The 17,159-nt window shown below is 34.8% G+C and overlaps 1 protein-coding gene across 3 annotated transcripts; it reads right to left on the bottom strand.

The window, feature by feature from the left end:
- Positions 1-741: 741 nt before the first annotated feature.
- Positions 742-16,264, bottom strand: RFC1 (replication factor C1). 3 transcript variants are annotated; one of them, XM_018129730.2, is made up of 23 exons: positions 16,215-16,264; positions 15,750-15,806; positions 15,309-15,401; positions 14,067-14,534; positions 13,916-13,983; positions 13,612-13,687; positions 13,471-13,532; positions 13,231-13,379; positions 11,641-11,795; positions 11,169-11,357; positions 10,943-11,064; positions 10,630-10,837; positions 9,112-9,165; positions 8,535-8,704; positions 7,740-7,830; positions 6,764-6,945; positions 6,624-6,663; positions 5,019-5,143; positions 3,553-3,625; positions 2,651-2,743; positions 2,309-2,552; positions 1,281-1,337; positions 742-1,167 (listed from the first exon to the last, which is right to left on the bottom strand). In XM_018129730.2, exons 2-23 carry the CDS (start codon positions 15,750-15,752, stop codon positions 1,016-1,018), a joined length of 2,874 nt encoding a protein of 957 aa, XP_017985219.2. In that variant the 5' UTR covers positions 15,753-15,806; positions 16,215-16,264; the 3' UTR covers positions 742-1,015. The 3 variants fall into 3 exon arrangements, with proteins under 3 accessions (XP_017985219.2, XP_017985218.2, XP_017985217.2); XM_018129729.2 differs by lacking the exon at positions 16,215-16,264 and adding an exon at positions 16,025-16,105; XM_018129728.2 differs by lacking the exon at positions 16,215-16,264 and adding an exon at positions 15,930-16,088.
- Between the last annotated feature and the right edge of the window lie 895 nt (positions 16,265-17,159).

Below are 17,159 nucleotides of genomic sequence, written 5' to 3' on the forward strand. Positions count from 1 at the left end.
GAAATTGTAGCACATATCCTTGGAAACTATATTAGGAAATCTATACTAACCAACTTATAATGCTTTGAAAAATTAATTTATAATATATAATATAAGGTCTCAAACTATTCATTTGTGGAGATTTTTTTTATTTTTAATAAGACAATTTTTTTTTTAATTTTCTGATATAACCACCAAATATAATACATGCTTTAATTTTTACTTTCCTATAATAAAGTTTCGACTTTATAGTGAATTACATATATTAATTAAATTTAATTGATTCTGGAATAAGTCATAATAAATTTAATTCACTTGTTTGCATAAGGTTATAGCTGTTTGAACATCATTAAACAATATTCTAGATATTAGCCCAACCCATAGAGATTGTAATGAAGAAATATGTTAGCTTAGATTTAAAATTAGGTTTCTTAATTGCCATTTTATTTGTTGAGGGAAACATACAAAAGTAGCTGTGTTCAATATGAAGCTTGAGTTCCAATACTTTGTAATACGCAATATTAGTTTAGAATGGAAAATTAATTGATATTCTTAAAGTTAAGTGGTGAAAGAGTATAGATAGCATAGCAGCGCATGAGTCAGGTTACAAATTCTTAGAATTTGCTTCACTTTCATTGATGAAAAGTGTACATACACATATATATATTTATGCTCATGTTATAAGATAAAAGTGATTAGCATAATCTATATTTGAGTTTAAGCTATTTGCAAGATAAAGATAATTGACAAAGAGAATGCAAATAACACCAGAATAATTGGCATGCAATAGGACTTGGCTTCATCCAAAGGGAAGGTTTAATGGGCAACTCAGCATTCCCATAACCTACTCAAAATGCCCAAGATTGTTATGCATCAATCATGGGAATGATATCCTCTACGCTACTTACACCAAGGAATCCAACTACAATCCTCACTCACCATCCTAAAAGAGTTATAAGTTGTGGAGTGACATGCTCCTTACACTGGTTATATAAACAACGCCAAAATTGTAGAATGTCCACCCTATACTCGCTTCTCATCTTTTTCTCTTTGCTCCTGCCCCTGAACCACGCCCACCTTTCTTTTCAGCAGATCCTGAAGCACCCTTACCACCTCTTCCTCTACCAGCTGGTGCCTTCTTAGCACTTGAATTCCCTGTCCCTTTCAACTCCATTTGTACTTCAATTCCTAGGGAAAATAAGGCAAAATATTAAAAGCAATTAACTGGTACAACAGGAACGAATATATATCAAATAATCACTCTTGATTAAAAAACAGAAGGATGAGACAAAGGCAGCAACCTTTGGAGTTCAGACTCTGAAGTTCTGCCCGCAGCTTCTCACCATCGGTAGTTCCTTCTGTTGTGCCAAAAGAAAAGGCATAAACATAATTAATGAATGAAATGAATAGTACATATTCAGATATTTGTCCGAAAATATAACAACCAGAAAACTGTATATGTTCCCTTTTTTATTTTTATTTTTTTATTTTTTATTTTTTGCCTTTTTGAGACAACTATTCAAGTCCTTGGTTGTTACAGCTCACTGGTTGTGTTCCACTTATCACAGAAGACTTCAAAATAATCCCCTACTTATTAGATCTTAGGACTTCCAACATCAAAGTCAAGTTTATACCTTAAGAAAGGGGGCTGGAGTGTATGAGACTTCCAATTTGAAAACTCAAGTTCAAACCATGGGAAGGAGAGATAAGGTTTAGGCAACGAGAGTAGTTATGGTGGGTTTTATGGGATGGGAAAAGGAAAATGTAAATAGTTAGAATTTATCTTGAGATGTCAAGTTAGAAACTTGGAAAGGGAGGATAAGGTTTATGAGATGGGAGACAGCTACCACCCATAGAATGCTCAAGGCCTAGCAGACCTCCATATTGATAACAGGAAAAAAAAAAAAAAAAAAACCTCACTTTAGACAAGACTTTCTGCACCCTCACTAAGAAACTTCTTTCTTCCACTTTAATGTTAGCATCACAAGTTTCCCTGATCCAATGGGAAATCCTGGGTCCTTGCCCAGCAAATTGGATTTTCAATGTCTCGAGAACTAGTACAATGCAGTACAACATATTTCTCCTGCCACTTTAGTAGATTCAAATGCATGCATATTTCTATTTTTAATTTTTAGTGTTGATGAGTTATTTTCTTAGAATCAAATAGTAGACCTTTATCAAGATTCTATCATGTTAAAAGACAGTAAAAACAAGTGCCACATTAACTGTGCTAAACAGATAACTGAGAGATATAATTGATGAGTGCAATGCAAAACAGCAATGAAATAAAGGAAATTAATTAACACCAATATTAAAATCAAATTTTTACCCAAGTCCTCTGTGTCTGAAGACTTCTCTTCACTTTCAGGCAATGTGTCACCATTCTCCTCCCCTAATACATCATCTGATGGTTCTAGTATTGCAGCAATTCGCTTCTTAGGGGCCTTTTTCATTCCAGGAAGAGTTACTAAATCCGCAGCTCGTACCATTTGTGTCTTGCTTCCTTCATTGTATGCTTTTGTCAGAGCTGCTTTGACAGCTGCTGGAATGCCTTCCAGTGGATTTGATTGCCCCTGAGCACAATTATTCAGAAAAAAAAAAAAAAGTATGTTGGAAACACAACAGAAAATGAAGCTACGTATGTTATATAGGCTATAGAAGTAGAGGGTACCTGGAATTTAGATAACTCAACAACCGTATCAAAATCCTCCTGGCTTATTGAGTAAGCATTCATAAACTCAACAACCTGCTTAACAGCTTCATCCTGGTCCATGAAGAAGAAAATATGAAAAAATTTAAAACAGCAACCTCTCACATCTAAGGCACCCATAAGGCACAAAGGCCAACTGCAAACACATCCAGACATTTGTATGCACATACGTGCACTAAGATAAACAGAAGAACAGAAACAAAATATAAGAAAATAGGGAAACAGGAGAAGGCACAGGTACAAGGCGAACAAGAGATATAATGCTTCAGGCCCAAAAATCAGGCATTACGCATAAGAGGAAAAATAAAATAAAATAAATATGCAGTAGAGAGCAAAATGGGAGATGGTCAAGGGTTCTGATAAACAAAATTCAGACTAAAGGGATACAGATCAAAAGGTGAAGAGCATTAACATAACACCTCCCCATTCCACCCATCTCCCAACACACATATCCAACAAAGAAAGGAGCTAGAGGAATATTTGGAGAGGAGAAAGGGCAGACAGAGTAACATAAGCAAGGGAAGAATTCTCTCTTCTTTCCTTTAAAAGGAATAAAACCACTGGAGAACAAAGAGATGATGATTTGCTTTTATATATTTCAGAAAGGCAAAGTAAAATAACACTAGGTTAATGCCTACTTAATAAGAGTCATTGAATAAATTAGGTGATACAACAACCACTAGCAAACACCCTAGTCTTACATCTCTATTTGCTTCAGCAGAGTTACAAAAAACATGTAATTCAATACACCTCACTCAAACATGCGGGCCTCTTGAGGACACCATAACTTGCAACAGCACATATGGCCTGCCTTGGGTCACACAATGCTTACAATATACTAATTTAAAATGTAAGTTCCGAACCTTAGGCTTGTCTCGAAGCGGATTAGTCAATTGTGTCAGAAGAACTGTAAGGTAATCAAGTCGAAGAGTCTCTCTGTATCATTTACAACAACAAAAACACTGTTCAACTTAAAAAGGATACATTAACAAAGAAAAGGTAATCAAAATGAGAAATAAGACCCCATAGTATATGAAGAAATAATTGAAATTCCATGAGAGCTAGGACAAGTGTCATTTTCTTTAGCTATCCCCCAATGGTTCGTATCAATGAACAAAACAACTTTTATGAAGGCTGTGGCTCATGCAACAATCTATATGCATAGATTCACACACATGAATGCAGACACGTATGCAAATGCATGCAAAATGAGTTCTTCATTTCTCCCTTTCCATCTCTCTTGAAATCATAAGACTTCAAAGATCGATAGAAAATGCCTATAAATTAATTTAACTAGCAGCAGAGCAGATCTTTGAACAAAAACAATTGATGACAATAATGTCAATCAGCTCCGTTTCCTCAAAATTATTGACCCAACTAGATTAGGAAATGCATTTTTTTAAACAAGTATGTCAACATATTGGTCTTTATCACAATTGCTTAATTTACTCATCTTGTTAGCATATAAAACTGATGACATTTAAACATCTACATTAGCACATCTTAGTATGTTAACAGCTGCATGGGAAAGTAGACCATGTCAGACTTCAGTATTTGGCACTCTACTTCAGTTAGTTTATCTGTCAAAAAGGTCTACATAAATGCAAAATGATGAGAGAAGATATCATTAACAACAACTCAAGCATGTGGCTAGTTTATCATTTACCAAAGATCAAGTCATGGATCAGTAGGGAATATGAATAAAAATGGCTTAAATAACAAAAAAAAAAAAACCCTAAACTATGTCAGTTTATGCAACTAAGCCCCTATACTTTTATTGTATCCAAAAGAAGCCTTTATCCTTTGATATGCACCCAAAAAAGCCCTATTTTTTTTATTGTGCCCACACAAGCCCTTAATCCATAACGGAAAATTAACAACCATCAGACCCAATACTAGCTGAGATTTTCTGACCACACGGCATATGATGTTACCCCATGGCAGCTGAGGTGGATTTTTTACATTTTCCCCTTCCACACCATCCACATGGCATATGACATGGCCCACTCTACTATCACATGAAAAGAAAATACCAACTAGTATTAGGTCTGACAGCCGTTAATTTTCTGTTACAGATAAAGGACTTGTTTGGGTATAGTAAAAGAATAGGGGTTTTTTCATACAAATCAAAGGATAAGGGTTTCTTTTGGGGACAATAAAAATATAGAGGTTCAGTTGCATAACCAGACATAGTTCAGGGGCTTTTTGTTATTTAAGCCATAAGAAATTTAAGTAATGCTTACATGCTTTAAATAGTCTACTGCATACAAAGAACCTGACATGTTAAAAACACATTATGATGGAAAAGTTCATAAAACAGAAGAATTACCTTCCTGAACTAGATTCACGAGAAGCAAGAATATGAACATGCAAATCCTCCAAAAGCCTATAATTTTTACTCATAGTTGAATTCTTCCCTAGCCACCCGCCGAATCTATTAAAATTCCGTTCTCCCTGCAGTTGTGAAGCCAGCCTTGAATATTAGGACATATCTAAATTTCAACATGATATCATCATTCTAAACAAAATTGCATTGGCACAAAGTAAGCTTCATTACTGCATGTTCTACTCGAGCATCCGAGCAGGAAAATGCAATGAGCTTCGAATTGTTCATCCTAATAGAGGCAATTTGGAGAGGTATGTGGTAGTAATTTCATTGAATTTTAACACACTGAACACTGCCTACCATATAGAGATCCATGAAGACAATTAAGGAAGGTAAAATATTAAGCTCAAAGAAGCCACCAAAGCAGATTGGCCAAAATAATATTTTCTTCTGTCTTTCCCATTTTATTACTATTTTCATCCTCTCTCTCCTCAATACACCCCCCCCCCCCCCCCCCCCCCAACACTTCCTTTTTTTCTTAACTTGTGAATTGAGACTCAGCTTCCCCTAAGGCAAAATTGCAAAGCGTAATTGGTGATTGAATCATCACCCCTCTTCAATTCTGTTAGTTGTGATAAACTAGGTTTTATGACATGGGCATTACAGTTATTGATGTTAAATTTTCTTGATTGTTTAGCTAGGTTCTGTTCTAGTGCATTAGAGCTAGATTAGAGTAATTTTGATGTCACATTCTTTTAGGGGTGGGGTTTTTTTTAGGGGCCAGAATAGGGGTAGCTGTATGTAATTGTGTTGGTTTAATTGTGAATTTCAAGGGTATAATCGACAGGTTTGGTTGTTCTGAAAGAAGGTTTTTAAGCAACTGTGGTCAAGTACATGATGGCTCTGATGTGAAGAGAATAATAAACTCACAAACACAGACTCACTCACTAGCTCAGAAGATAGTGGCAGTGGCATCAGTCATAATCTCTAACTTTTTATGAATTGGACTCCCTTCAACAAAAATGAAGTAGGAGGATTCAAATTGAACTCAATGAAACAAAACAGAGAACATCATCAGCAATTATTGCACTCCAATTGTCCAATCATAATCACAAATTGTGTAGGGTCCCGTAGAACATTATACGGAGTCCAGACTGACAAGTTGATGACCGACATCCATTGTTGTTGTGACTAAATAATTGTAAAATTGTAGTAAAAATAGTCATAGTTTAATTAAATATTCTGACAAGATAGGAAAGTTTATTTGACATTTTAGCAAGGCAGTATCAAGCTAGTGAGTTGAACTACGAGAACAAGATAAAGCCTGATAACCATATCAATCACCAAAGCATAAAGAATGAGCTAGCCATGAGCAGGCTTCTAGAAAGGACATAGAATGCTTCAATATTTTGCATGAAAAAATGATGTACGCATAGAATATAAAGGTCAAGAACAGCTTCCATATGGTACTTGCAAACCTTGAAGAAGCATACAGTAAGAAATTGATTTTTAAAAAACAAAAAGACTAATGTCAAGACACAAACAATTACGGAAATGCATGAAGAAGTCATAATAGTATCAAGAAACCTAACTCATAACACTCATTACCTGTTCAAGTGTCTCCCTTTGTCCATGTAACAATGCAGCACTGATTAAACAAAACAATATTGGAAAATATCACTCAGAGAAAAATAAAAATATTTTGACGAGCTCTTGATAGTTTAAGGCCTAAAAAATACAATACATACGGAATGATGCATGATGAGAGGGAACCAGCTTGCGAAAGCTGCCACTGTCGATATCTTCGAATCTGCACATTGATTATATCACCATCACCAATAGACTCAGCAGCTTGGGCAATTAAGTTCATACGTTTCATCCCACTGTCATCTTTACCAATTGAACTCGGCCTATAATTGATATAATTTTCCTGCCATATAATAAAAAACTAGTCACACCTAGAACAATAATTGGCAATTAGTTGTGACATGTGCAATGGATAACTTTGTGCCACCAAATATGCAAGTATCCAACAATAGGAGATGATTCCGGCAAAACAAAGACATAAAAACAATTAATCAAAAAATTGCAGGGCAAAAGAATGCAATTGCACTTGCAAAAAGTACAGTCACAGTAACATAGACAAAGAAAGAGTAAAGTATGCAACTTCCGAGATAAGGACTTCAAATTCAGCTGTTTGGATGCCTTAGCAACATGGTCCATATGATGAAAAGGAATTCTTACAAACCCAATATCATGCATAAGTTGGAAAGCACTTTTGGAAGGTCACCACCTAAAATGTACATAATATCCTCCAGTTGGTAAACAAGGACCTAGGTACTGCCGATGTGAGGGCTATTTTGGTTTTGGGGTGGTGTCTATGGTTGGAGCAAAGCCCACCAAAAAATGAAAAAAAAAAGGAACATTTCTAGAGAAGCTATTGTACCTTTAATTGATTTACTACATCTTCCAATTATTATTTAATAGTCTTCAAAGTTCTAAGAATTACTTCAGCATTACAAATAATCAAATCGTTCGAGCTACATTACATGGAAATGGAGCCAGTTTCCAACTCAGGCACCAAGGTTTTCTAAGTTTTTTCATAGATTTAGAGTCCCAAAATCATTCACATAATGGGTTTGAGGTTTCTAAGAAGATCTAAAAATCTTTCACAATTCAATAATTGCAACCAAACATGGTGAGACAAGCAAGAAAAAGCACAACCTGAATAAGAAGTGGAACTAGATCAGGATCACTCATGCTCAGGTCAATTCGCTGGTCCATTCTCAACTTTCCCCCATAAATGCCAAAAAGCCTACAGTGACAACAAATTCAAATGGGGGCACGGGGAGGGAGAAACAGGTTAATAACAGACAACATATTGTTTACCATGAGCTTCAAGTGAGGTAAAATTCAAATAATCATTAAGTATGCAAGCATAATTGAATATTTACAAATGCCTCATAATTAAGAACTTCCCAATTGACAGGGAAAAAGCTTATTTCAATTCAATCAGAATTTTTTCAGTGATTGACCATAAAAAAACATAAAAAAATTCTGAAACTCCAGAACAAATAATGCTTGAGCCAATAATATCAAACCTAATGGAGGCATAGTCATAAGGCACCCAAACTCTGTACTTTACAATTTACATCACCAAAGCAATAAACCAGACAAAGATGGATTATTTTTTTAAAAGAATTTTTAGACTCATAAAAGCAGAATTTGCACTTGTCAAAACCATTTAGTAACTGGAAATGAGAAGGGTGTGAAAGACTAAGAGAAATATTATCCGAGAAATAGAATAGGTTAATCGATGATTTAGTAACATAGGAACAAAGATAACATGCCGTTCCTCTTCATGATCAAACAAAGAGAGAGAGAGAGAGAGCATAAAGTTCATTTAATAAAAAAAAATGACATGAAGAGAAGCATTTGCAAGAAACATAAATCAAACAGCAACACTCAGCAAAACTTATAATCACTGTATGACTAAACTTATAATCACTGAAGTCATACTTATCAACAGCTGTGAAAGGTGAAATGTCTTCATCCTTGGAACCGCTAAGAAGGCGCTGCCTTATATCATCATACTTAATGACTGACATAGACAGACTCATGTACTGCAGCTGATTAAGGGCCATGCGCATATCTCCATTCACTCTTTCTGCAAGTTCCTGAAGAGCAATCTGGAAAAACAAAAAAGTTTAGTTTTTTTGTGTGTGGGTGTGTGTAGCGGGAAGGGAGGGGGGGAGTCAGGAGAGAATGGAGGGAAAAGATCTTAGTTGACGTTAACAAACGGTATAATTATAAGAACAAAATCAGCAGCTCATAACTAAAAGTGACTGCCGAAGGTTACAAAAAGGGAAAAAAAACATGTCCAGCTTCCAAAAGTAAATTTATCCAACTTAAAAAGTAGTAAAAAACTCCAATTCAATTAGATTACACTTTCTCCAAAAATTAAATGGATGACAAACCAGAAAAAGGAGGGAGAGAGAGAGAGAACTAAAAAGTTCAATGAGCAAGAATTGAATAAGTCCATTCTGAAATCATGATTGCATCATAGTTTAAACCATACACTCCATGTGACTTTTACCTCGTTAACTTGAAGACCTTCTGCATTTGCAACTTGCATCAACCTCTTGGCCATCTGCCATGCACAAAATTCAGGGTTAGAAACTGGCATAATGATGAGAAACTTACATACTGACAGCAGTTTAATTAATTTCCATTTTTGGGAGGGGGGGAGAGGGAGGGATGGAGATACAATATACACAATAGCACTACAAATATTAGTATTTTTTTTTTCACAAACCCATGCCCATAACCATATTGGTATATAAAGGCACATACATTTATGTAACAGAGACTTATGTTTTCTCTTCATTTAACAGATCACAGAACCAACAAAATATAATTGGACTAACAATAGTTGATAAACTGAGATTGTTTAAGTCAATTGACATAAACAGGATACTTAGACTAAATTGCATTTCCTACGCAGTATATGTGAACTCTTTCATATTTCAAAATAGATACCACAATCTGAAGCTTCTGTGAAAATCAAATAACCCATACAGCATCAAGGCCAAATCATGGCCTCAGCATCTTCATTAAAACAGAACATACACCAACATAAAGATGCCAGAGATTAAAATTCATTGAATAAACATCAGCCCAATCTATCTCTCTATCTCTTTCGAGTGAAGCAAGGGTCTCTTTTCCTATTTTAATTAGAGAAAAGAGGATAATTGGAGTCATGGCTACTCTAAACTTGGGATGCTGGTAAATCTCTAGAGTAAGGCTTCACATAATACATTCCTCTTCCTCCAATGCTCATCAAATAAGAAATCTGGGCACTTCAAGATCCCAGACAAAAAATGAAAAAAAAAAAAACAAAAAGAACAGAGCACTCACTCTTGAGCTTCTACAGTTGCATGTTTTCAACTCTGATAATTCACAGCTGTGACTCTTAAAATGACGAGTTTATTTGGATCTAGTGTTGAATCTTCAGGATTATGATGAGATTTTTTTTTTTTTTTTGATATTGGCAGGGGAAAAAGTTTTCAGCTATTGTGGCCAAAACATGCCAGTACGGCTGAACTCTGAGTGTACTGGCCTGATGCTGTGAACAATATAAAAAATAGGCTTAAGTGTACTGGTTTTAGTAAACAAAAAGGCCACATACTGGCCCTAAAATGTGGTACTGAATCAGCTCATTACATCAGGGGAAAAACTCTGAAAGGGCAAGCAAGAAACCATCTCAAACTTTTAAAAGTTTTACTTAAGTATCTTGATCTGTAAAAAAGGCTTGTGATTAATCCCATGCAGTAGATAAAGGTTTTCTTGTTGCTGCTTGTTGTTGTTGTTGTATCATGATTTGTTCGAGGATCAGCAGCAAAAATACAGATATGAAAGCCCTTCATATAATTTGTCTACATCTTACTGCATAAGATAAAAGCCAAGACAATAGCAGGTACAAAAAATTGGATGATGGAAGCCACATGATAGTAAGCACATAGATCTGAGTAACTGCAAGATAGGCAGAAATTTAATAAAAAAAAATCTATAAAAAATATCCAAAAGGAAAAAATAAAAGTTTAATAAACTGTACCTGTTGTTTTGTGGGTTTACGGAAACTGAGAAGCAAGCAATAGTTCACAAGACTCTTCAGTTTCTGACTGTATCGGTCATTACAGATGCAAATGATTGGGATTTTGGAAATTTTTATGCTGGCAATAAGATCAGCTATTCCACCTCTATCACCAGCAGACATGCCATCCACCTCATCCATGATCAGGACAGTCTTTACATGTTTTGAACTGCAATTTCCATTAAAAAATTAACTTGTCTGAGAAAATATTTGAAAAAGGTTTATAAATTTCCTATGTAATGACACAAAGATTCCATAAGAACAGAAAACAAACCGATCCATGTTAACACTCAAGGCTTCATTGCTAACAAGTTCCTTTATTGAATTTGCATTGCTTCCACCAATTCCTTTAGAAATTTTGGCATCAGCCTTCCCACGACTATCACTAGCATTTACCTATATGACACATACAGGATACACATCAGCAGACTTTAGTTTTGGGCAATGTAATCTGAACTTAAACTAATAATCAAGATTGATTTTGGTAAAATAAACTCCACCTCAATGGTCTGGAAACCTAGCATCTGACTAACCAACTTTGCTGATGTAGTTTTCCCAATGCCAGGTGTTCCACTCAATAGGACAGCTTTTTTGGCACCAGGATCATTTTGCTTTTTGCCCTTTCCCTTACTTCCAGTTCCAAGAAATTGCTCATTCCAATGTGCCAACCAATTGTGAAGTTGGTTAACCTGCAGCCATGACAAAAAGAGATTATAATGAGTATGCTTCCAGCATATGTTGCTCAGACTCGGGACTTTTGGACATGGTTTTGATTCCAACATGGATGCATACAATTTTTTCTCCAAATTTTTCCTCATATTTGGAGGTCAATAACCCATATCAATGGCCAATTTGAGGTGCCACATCAGTGGTTTTTTATGAAAAGTGAGCAAGATGACCACTAGCCTTCTGAAAACAGAAATTAATGTTAAAACATATCCTGATAAAGGATGACAGAGTAGAAACTAATACCAATGATTGATTCCCAGTCATTTCATTTGGAACTTTTGGCCTATATTTTTCAGTCCATGTCAGAGATGAATGCTGGATTGGTTGCCCTCTCTGCTTCGTGGATGAGACACTTGTAGTCAAACTTTTACCAGATATCTTTGCTGATGAAGAGTTGCCTATGCAAGAAGCAGCATTAGTTAAAGACAATGGTTTAAACTAAAAATAATGGCAATCAAAGTTCATTAAAAAATGAAACTACATGCACAATTCACAGAAAGTTACATAAGATGACAATCTTCAGCAATATATTAGTAGCATGGAATAATGGAATATAAATCTAGCTATATACAGAAGTGGCCAAAGATTCATATCCAGTTTGAGAGACAAAAAAGATACAAGAGGTGGAAAACAATAGATAGATCAGCCATCAAGTTTGGACACCAGGAGAGTAGAAAGTGATGGCATGACCATAGTAGAGAAAAGGCTACCATTTAAGAACGGGCAAGCAAAGGAAAAGGAGAAGAATTATTGATACAAGTAAAAGAACTCACTAAATGCATTGGATATTCAAGGACTACAATTATAAAGATTCCTTTCTATCCAAAGCTATGAACTGCAGATTTATTATGCTAAAAGTAGCAACAGCAAATAACAGTGTGCTCCATGTGCATGATAATAATAATAATAATAGAGGTAAAATTACACAAGCAGTTCAAAGCATTGTTGGTCAGAACATGAACATTTTTCAAAAAGATGTGAAAAAAGGAAACTGCATATCAACAGAAAAGGGCTTTTATTATTAGTATGAATAGTAACTCTAAATAGTTAAACTAGAAATCGCAATGATATCAGGAACATAACAAACATGGGTATCAGTGGGTTCTTCATCATTGAAAACAAGGAGAACTGACCTCTCAGAGAGCTCCACAATCACAATAAAATAGAAAAAACTAGCTTACAAACTTATAGTTTCATATAGTCATATACTTCTATTCTAGTTGGAAAGCTGGATCTACAAAATTTTTGGCATGTTTCAGTTTTCCTGTGTCAACCATGAAAGAACTTATTCAGCTAAGAACTATGAGATAGTAAGTATGAAAAGCAATAAGGCCTACATTCCAGAATCCATTATACAGCAAAAGTACAGACATATAAAAGAGTACCAAAATAAATGAGAATATCATCTAAACAAGATTAAGTTTAAGGATAAGAGCTGAAACAAAAAGATAGGATTCTTTGGTATCATGGCTGAGCCCCATCAGCAAACAAATGGATGGACACAAAAAAGGAAAACCTATAATAATAACACCAAACTCCAGGTTTGGCACCACCATAAACCCAGTCATAACCTCTAGAATGTATTATACACATTGTAAAATAGTAGTTAACAGTGGCATTTCATCAACCTTCATTGAAAGTTTACACAAACAAGAATGGCAAGAACAAAATCCAGTGGCAAGAATAAAATCCTTTGGCAAGTAAGTAGTCAAAATTTCACCATCTTGCTACTTGTAAGTAAAGGTCATGTCATAACAACTATATATACTATTATGTGGTCAACCACTAAAAAAATGCAGCAGAAGCTAAAGTGCATCATTATTTGGGCCATACTCTTCACTTCCATTTTCTGGGGGCTCTTCTTAGGTAGAGATGCAGCAAAGCTTTCTGCAGATTTTTTTGACTCTTCTTTTGAATGAGCTTTTCCGCAATTTGAAGCACGGATCATGTCAAACAATCCATCCTCAGTGAGAAAAGGAATGCTACAATAAGAAATAAAAACCAAGATTAAACAAAAGAAACAGGGCAATAAGGAATTCAAACTAAAATTTTCCAATAAGAGGGACAACAAACCCAAGCTCTTTGGCTTTAGAGGACTTTCGACCCTCAATATCTTCATCACATAAAAGATAATTCTGCAGATGGACAATGTTAATCACTTGTCAAAATTGGGACCGGAAGTGAAGAGATCTTCAGGTATAAGAATAGAATAACCGTTTTTTTGCTGACGGCTGTAGTAATACGACCACCATGGCGTTTGATCAAGTCCTCTGCTTCCTCTCTTTCTAAACTGTAAGGGAAAAGTTCAATGATTATGATGCCATGAAGGCCCGATCCATCAAGGAAAATCATCCATAAATAAAGATTTAAAAAAAATGTAATTGTAAGTAAAACCCTTTGTAGAAAAATATGGTCTATTGCTCCATGTTGCTGAGAAGAAATGCATCAAGAATAGTTTTACACATGAGAGCAAGAGGAATAAGTACTTGAATGTCAATATCAGTAACAAATAAAATACCTGTCAAGCGTTCCACTAATTACAAAAGTTAGACCAGCTAAGCAATCAGGAGCACCTTCAGGGACTTCCTGACATAACAGAAATTCATTGTTAACCAATATTCATGCTGATCCAATTATGATTAAATCAGACATTTCTAATATAGCTCCACCTTCTCTCCTTTATGAGGAGGATCTTTCCTTTCTCCAAAATTCATAAATCCACCTCGTCCACGGCCTCTGCCCCTTCCACTAGCTGGTGCCACTGATGCACCCGTGCCACCACGACCCCCCCTTCCACCAGACTTTACAGGAGACTCCAAGTCCTTAGCATCATCTTCATCACTTTCATCATTATCTTCAGCTTTTTGTGCAACACCCCTTCCTGAACCACTCTTCCGTTTCTTACTGGGAGTGACATCAACAGTATTCCTTGATTTGGGCAAAACAAAGTCATCATCAATACCAACTTTGCTTGGTTTCTTCGAAGGTGGGGGTTTTTCAACACTTTCATTTTCATTTTGAACTTTTCTCTTGGCTGGAAGTTCCTCCGTTCCTTGTTCACCCTTTGGCTGTTGTTTTCCTGCAGGAAAATACTTGCTAGTTTTCCTTCTGCCAGAATTTTCTCGGCCTCCAGGTACCTTGATAAATTTCAAATGACAAAAATCAGATAGAGAAAGAAACATTTAAGCATAAGTTAGACCAACATTTTAAGAATAATTTTGGCCAAGAACGAGGAAAGAGGGAGATTCATATCTGCCCATTCATGCTTTCTTCATTGTCATTTTCCTCTAGGTACTAAAATTAACATATGCTTCCAGCCAATTATGTATAGATTGAGCCACACATTAGCATTTGGCCCTATAGGGGCCTTCAATTACTCATGCAAACCCCTCCCTTCACTTACTCCTTGATTCAAAGCTTTTCAAGTGACATATAGCATCCCCATGTTGGTGACAAAAATGCTTATTTTCATTTTAAAACAGTAAAACAAAATCTCAGTTACTTTATTGTTGGTTGGTTGCTAAAAAAGCCAGGGAAAACATAAAAGGCTATCATTTTAAACTCTTTTTTATTTGTCTTGCTTTTCTTTAAACTCGGTATATTAAAATTGGTTGTAAAGTTTTTCTCATTCAGGAAAGAAACTAAAGAAACTAAGTACACAACTGGACCTTATAAAACAAAAATACAGTCATATGATATTCCTTTTCCTTTCAGTGTACTCTCAGCAACCAAACAACAAGTCACAGCAATTCTTCACAGAATCATGAAACAACCTAAATAGAATCTTCAGATGGCAATACATGGATATCATTCAATTTTCAATATTATTGCCAAAAACCTAAGCAAAAGAACCGTGCTGAAATCTTACACAGGAAGAAATATACATATGAAATGGCAAAAGATATACTCACAGAATCTGTATTGGTTGGTGCCGGGTTTGCCGGCTTTGAGGCATTGCCTTTGCCTTTATCATGCGCTTTCATAAACCATTTCCTAATATCCGACTGCAATCAACACCAAACCAAGGCCCATTGTATCCAAAATAAAATAAACAGAAAAGCATGCACATAATTAAAGATCACATTTCATATATGAACCGTAATTCCCTACTTAATTGTTGCAGAAGATCAAAAAAATGAAAAAAAAAAAAACTCCCAGTTTTCTAGTGAAAATGTAGGTTTAAAAAGGCTCCTTTCCCCCTTTTATCAAAAAAGAAAAAAAAGAAGTTTTTATTTTCTAAATAACAAAGCAGATTAAAAAAAAAACCCTTATACCCTAATTATCCATAGTTCATGTTTAAGAATTTGAAGGAGAAAAAAAAAACTCTTGGGAGTTCAAAAGCCGAAACTCACCATATCCGATGCTTAAGGAGACTCAATTTCTTCGGGATTTAACCTTCTCAACACAATCTCCACAAGAAATTTCACCAACCGTAAGTGTAACTAAACAATGTACACGCAATTTTGTCAAAGGAAACACTTTAAAATCCAGATTAGTGAAAAGGTACAAGAAAAAAGTAAGGCAGAATTTACGTATAGTGTTTTGTTTCTTTTTGAAACATTTTAATTTTCCCAGCTGTGTTTTCGAAAAGAGGGACAATGAAAGAAAAGGGGGGGGCAAGACTCACGCCATGGCTAGAAGAGCTTGAAACAGAAAAGGGCTCTTTAATTTTTTTTACATTTTCTTTTTCAAATAAAAAGATAAAAAATAATAATTTTAGAAACCCTAAATCTCTATTAAAACCTTTCTAAATAATATTAGTAATAATTAATAAAGAATATTCTGACTTTCTCACTCAAGAATCTTCCATAACTTACCTAAGAGAGGTTCCCTCATTTTGCCATGTCACGTGCAGGCTAAAAGGCTGGCCATGGGAGCTTTCAATTGTCAATAAAAAGAAAAAAGAAAAAAAAAAAAAAAAGAAATCATCATCATTACCGTGGCAGTTACCTCAAAAAATTCATCTAATAATATTAATTTTTTTCAAATTATACAGTTCACTATTGATAGATTAACCATATTATTTATTTTTAAAAAATTTCAAAATATAAAAGTCTTTTGCATTGACTCGAGTCCGTAGCAATATTCCATCATCTACATGTAGTAGTTCTGAACCCACTTAGTCAGGATAAAAAAATTACCTGTCCCTCAATGAGCTATTATAGATAACAGTTTCTTATTATTGTCATCTATTTAATTAATTAATCAAATTGTTATTTTTTATTTTTATTTACTTTCACTTTTATTTCATTTTATTTTTATTTATTTTTTATGAATATGAAGCCCAGATTCGAAAGGGGTTTAAATGGTTTTTGGGTCTTGTTAGGGTTTTCGTTTCAAGAGTCTGGTGAGTTTAGAATTCAAGCCCAAGACTTAGCCATGTTGATTAAACAGATTTCTTGCAATTAATTAAGACAAAAATTAGAGGAAAGTAAAGGTCGGTTAAGTATGGTTTTGGTTCGATTTTTCTTAAAATTGACAAAAAAAAATAACCTTTTCCAACCAATCAAATAGAGTCATGTTAGAGGTCAGTGTTAACTGATTTTGGTTCAATCGATTTCAAGTCGATTTTTATAGTGGGTTGACTTGGGCTATTTGAGATTAAGTTGGGCTTGTTTTTGTTCAAAATGATTCCTTTTTTGTTTGACTTGGGCTTTTTTATGTAACTTCTTATAAATTATTATTTTGGATCTATTTATTTATATATAATTTTTTCATCTATTTATTTATTTTTTAAATAATTAATAATATTAATCTTCATA

This window comes from Theobroma cacao, chromosome 10 (genome assembly GCF_053813885.1).
Source record: "Theobroma cacao isolate CCN51 chromosome 10, ASM5381388v1, whole genome shotgun sequence".
In the NCBI taxonomy this organism is placed as follows: domain Eukaryota; kingdom Viridiplantae; phylum Streptophyta; class Magnoliopsida; order Malvales; family Malvaceae; genus Theobroma; species Theobroma cacao.

Bases quoted from the DNA above. Each gene is read 5' to 3' on its own strand.
- RFC1 (XM_018129730.2), bottom strand. The intron at 13,688-13,915 runs GTATTTTATTTG...TTTCCCTTACAG, and splicing joins ATTAGTGGAACGCTTGACAG to TTTAGAAAGAGAGGAAGCAG. The intron at 1,168-1,280 runs GTTGCTGCCTTT...TATTTTCCCTAG, and splicing joins TCAGAGTCTGAACTCCAAAG to GAATTGAAGTACAAATGGAG.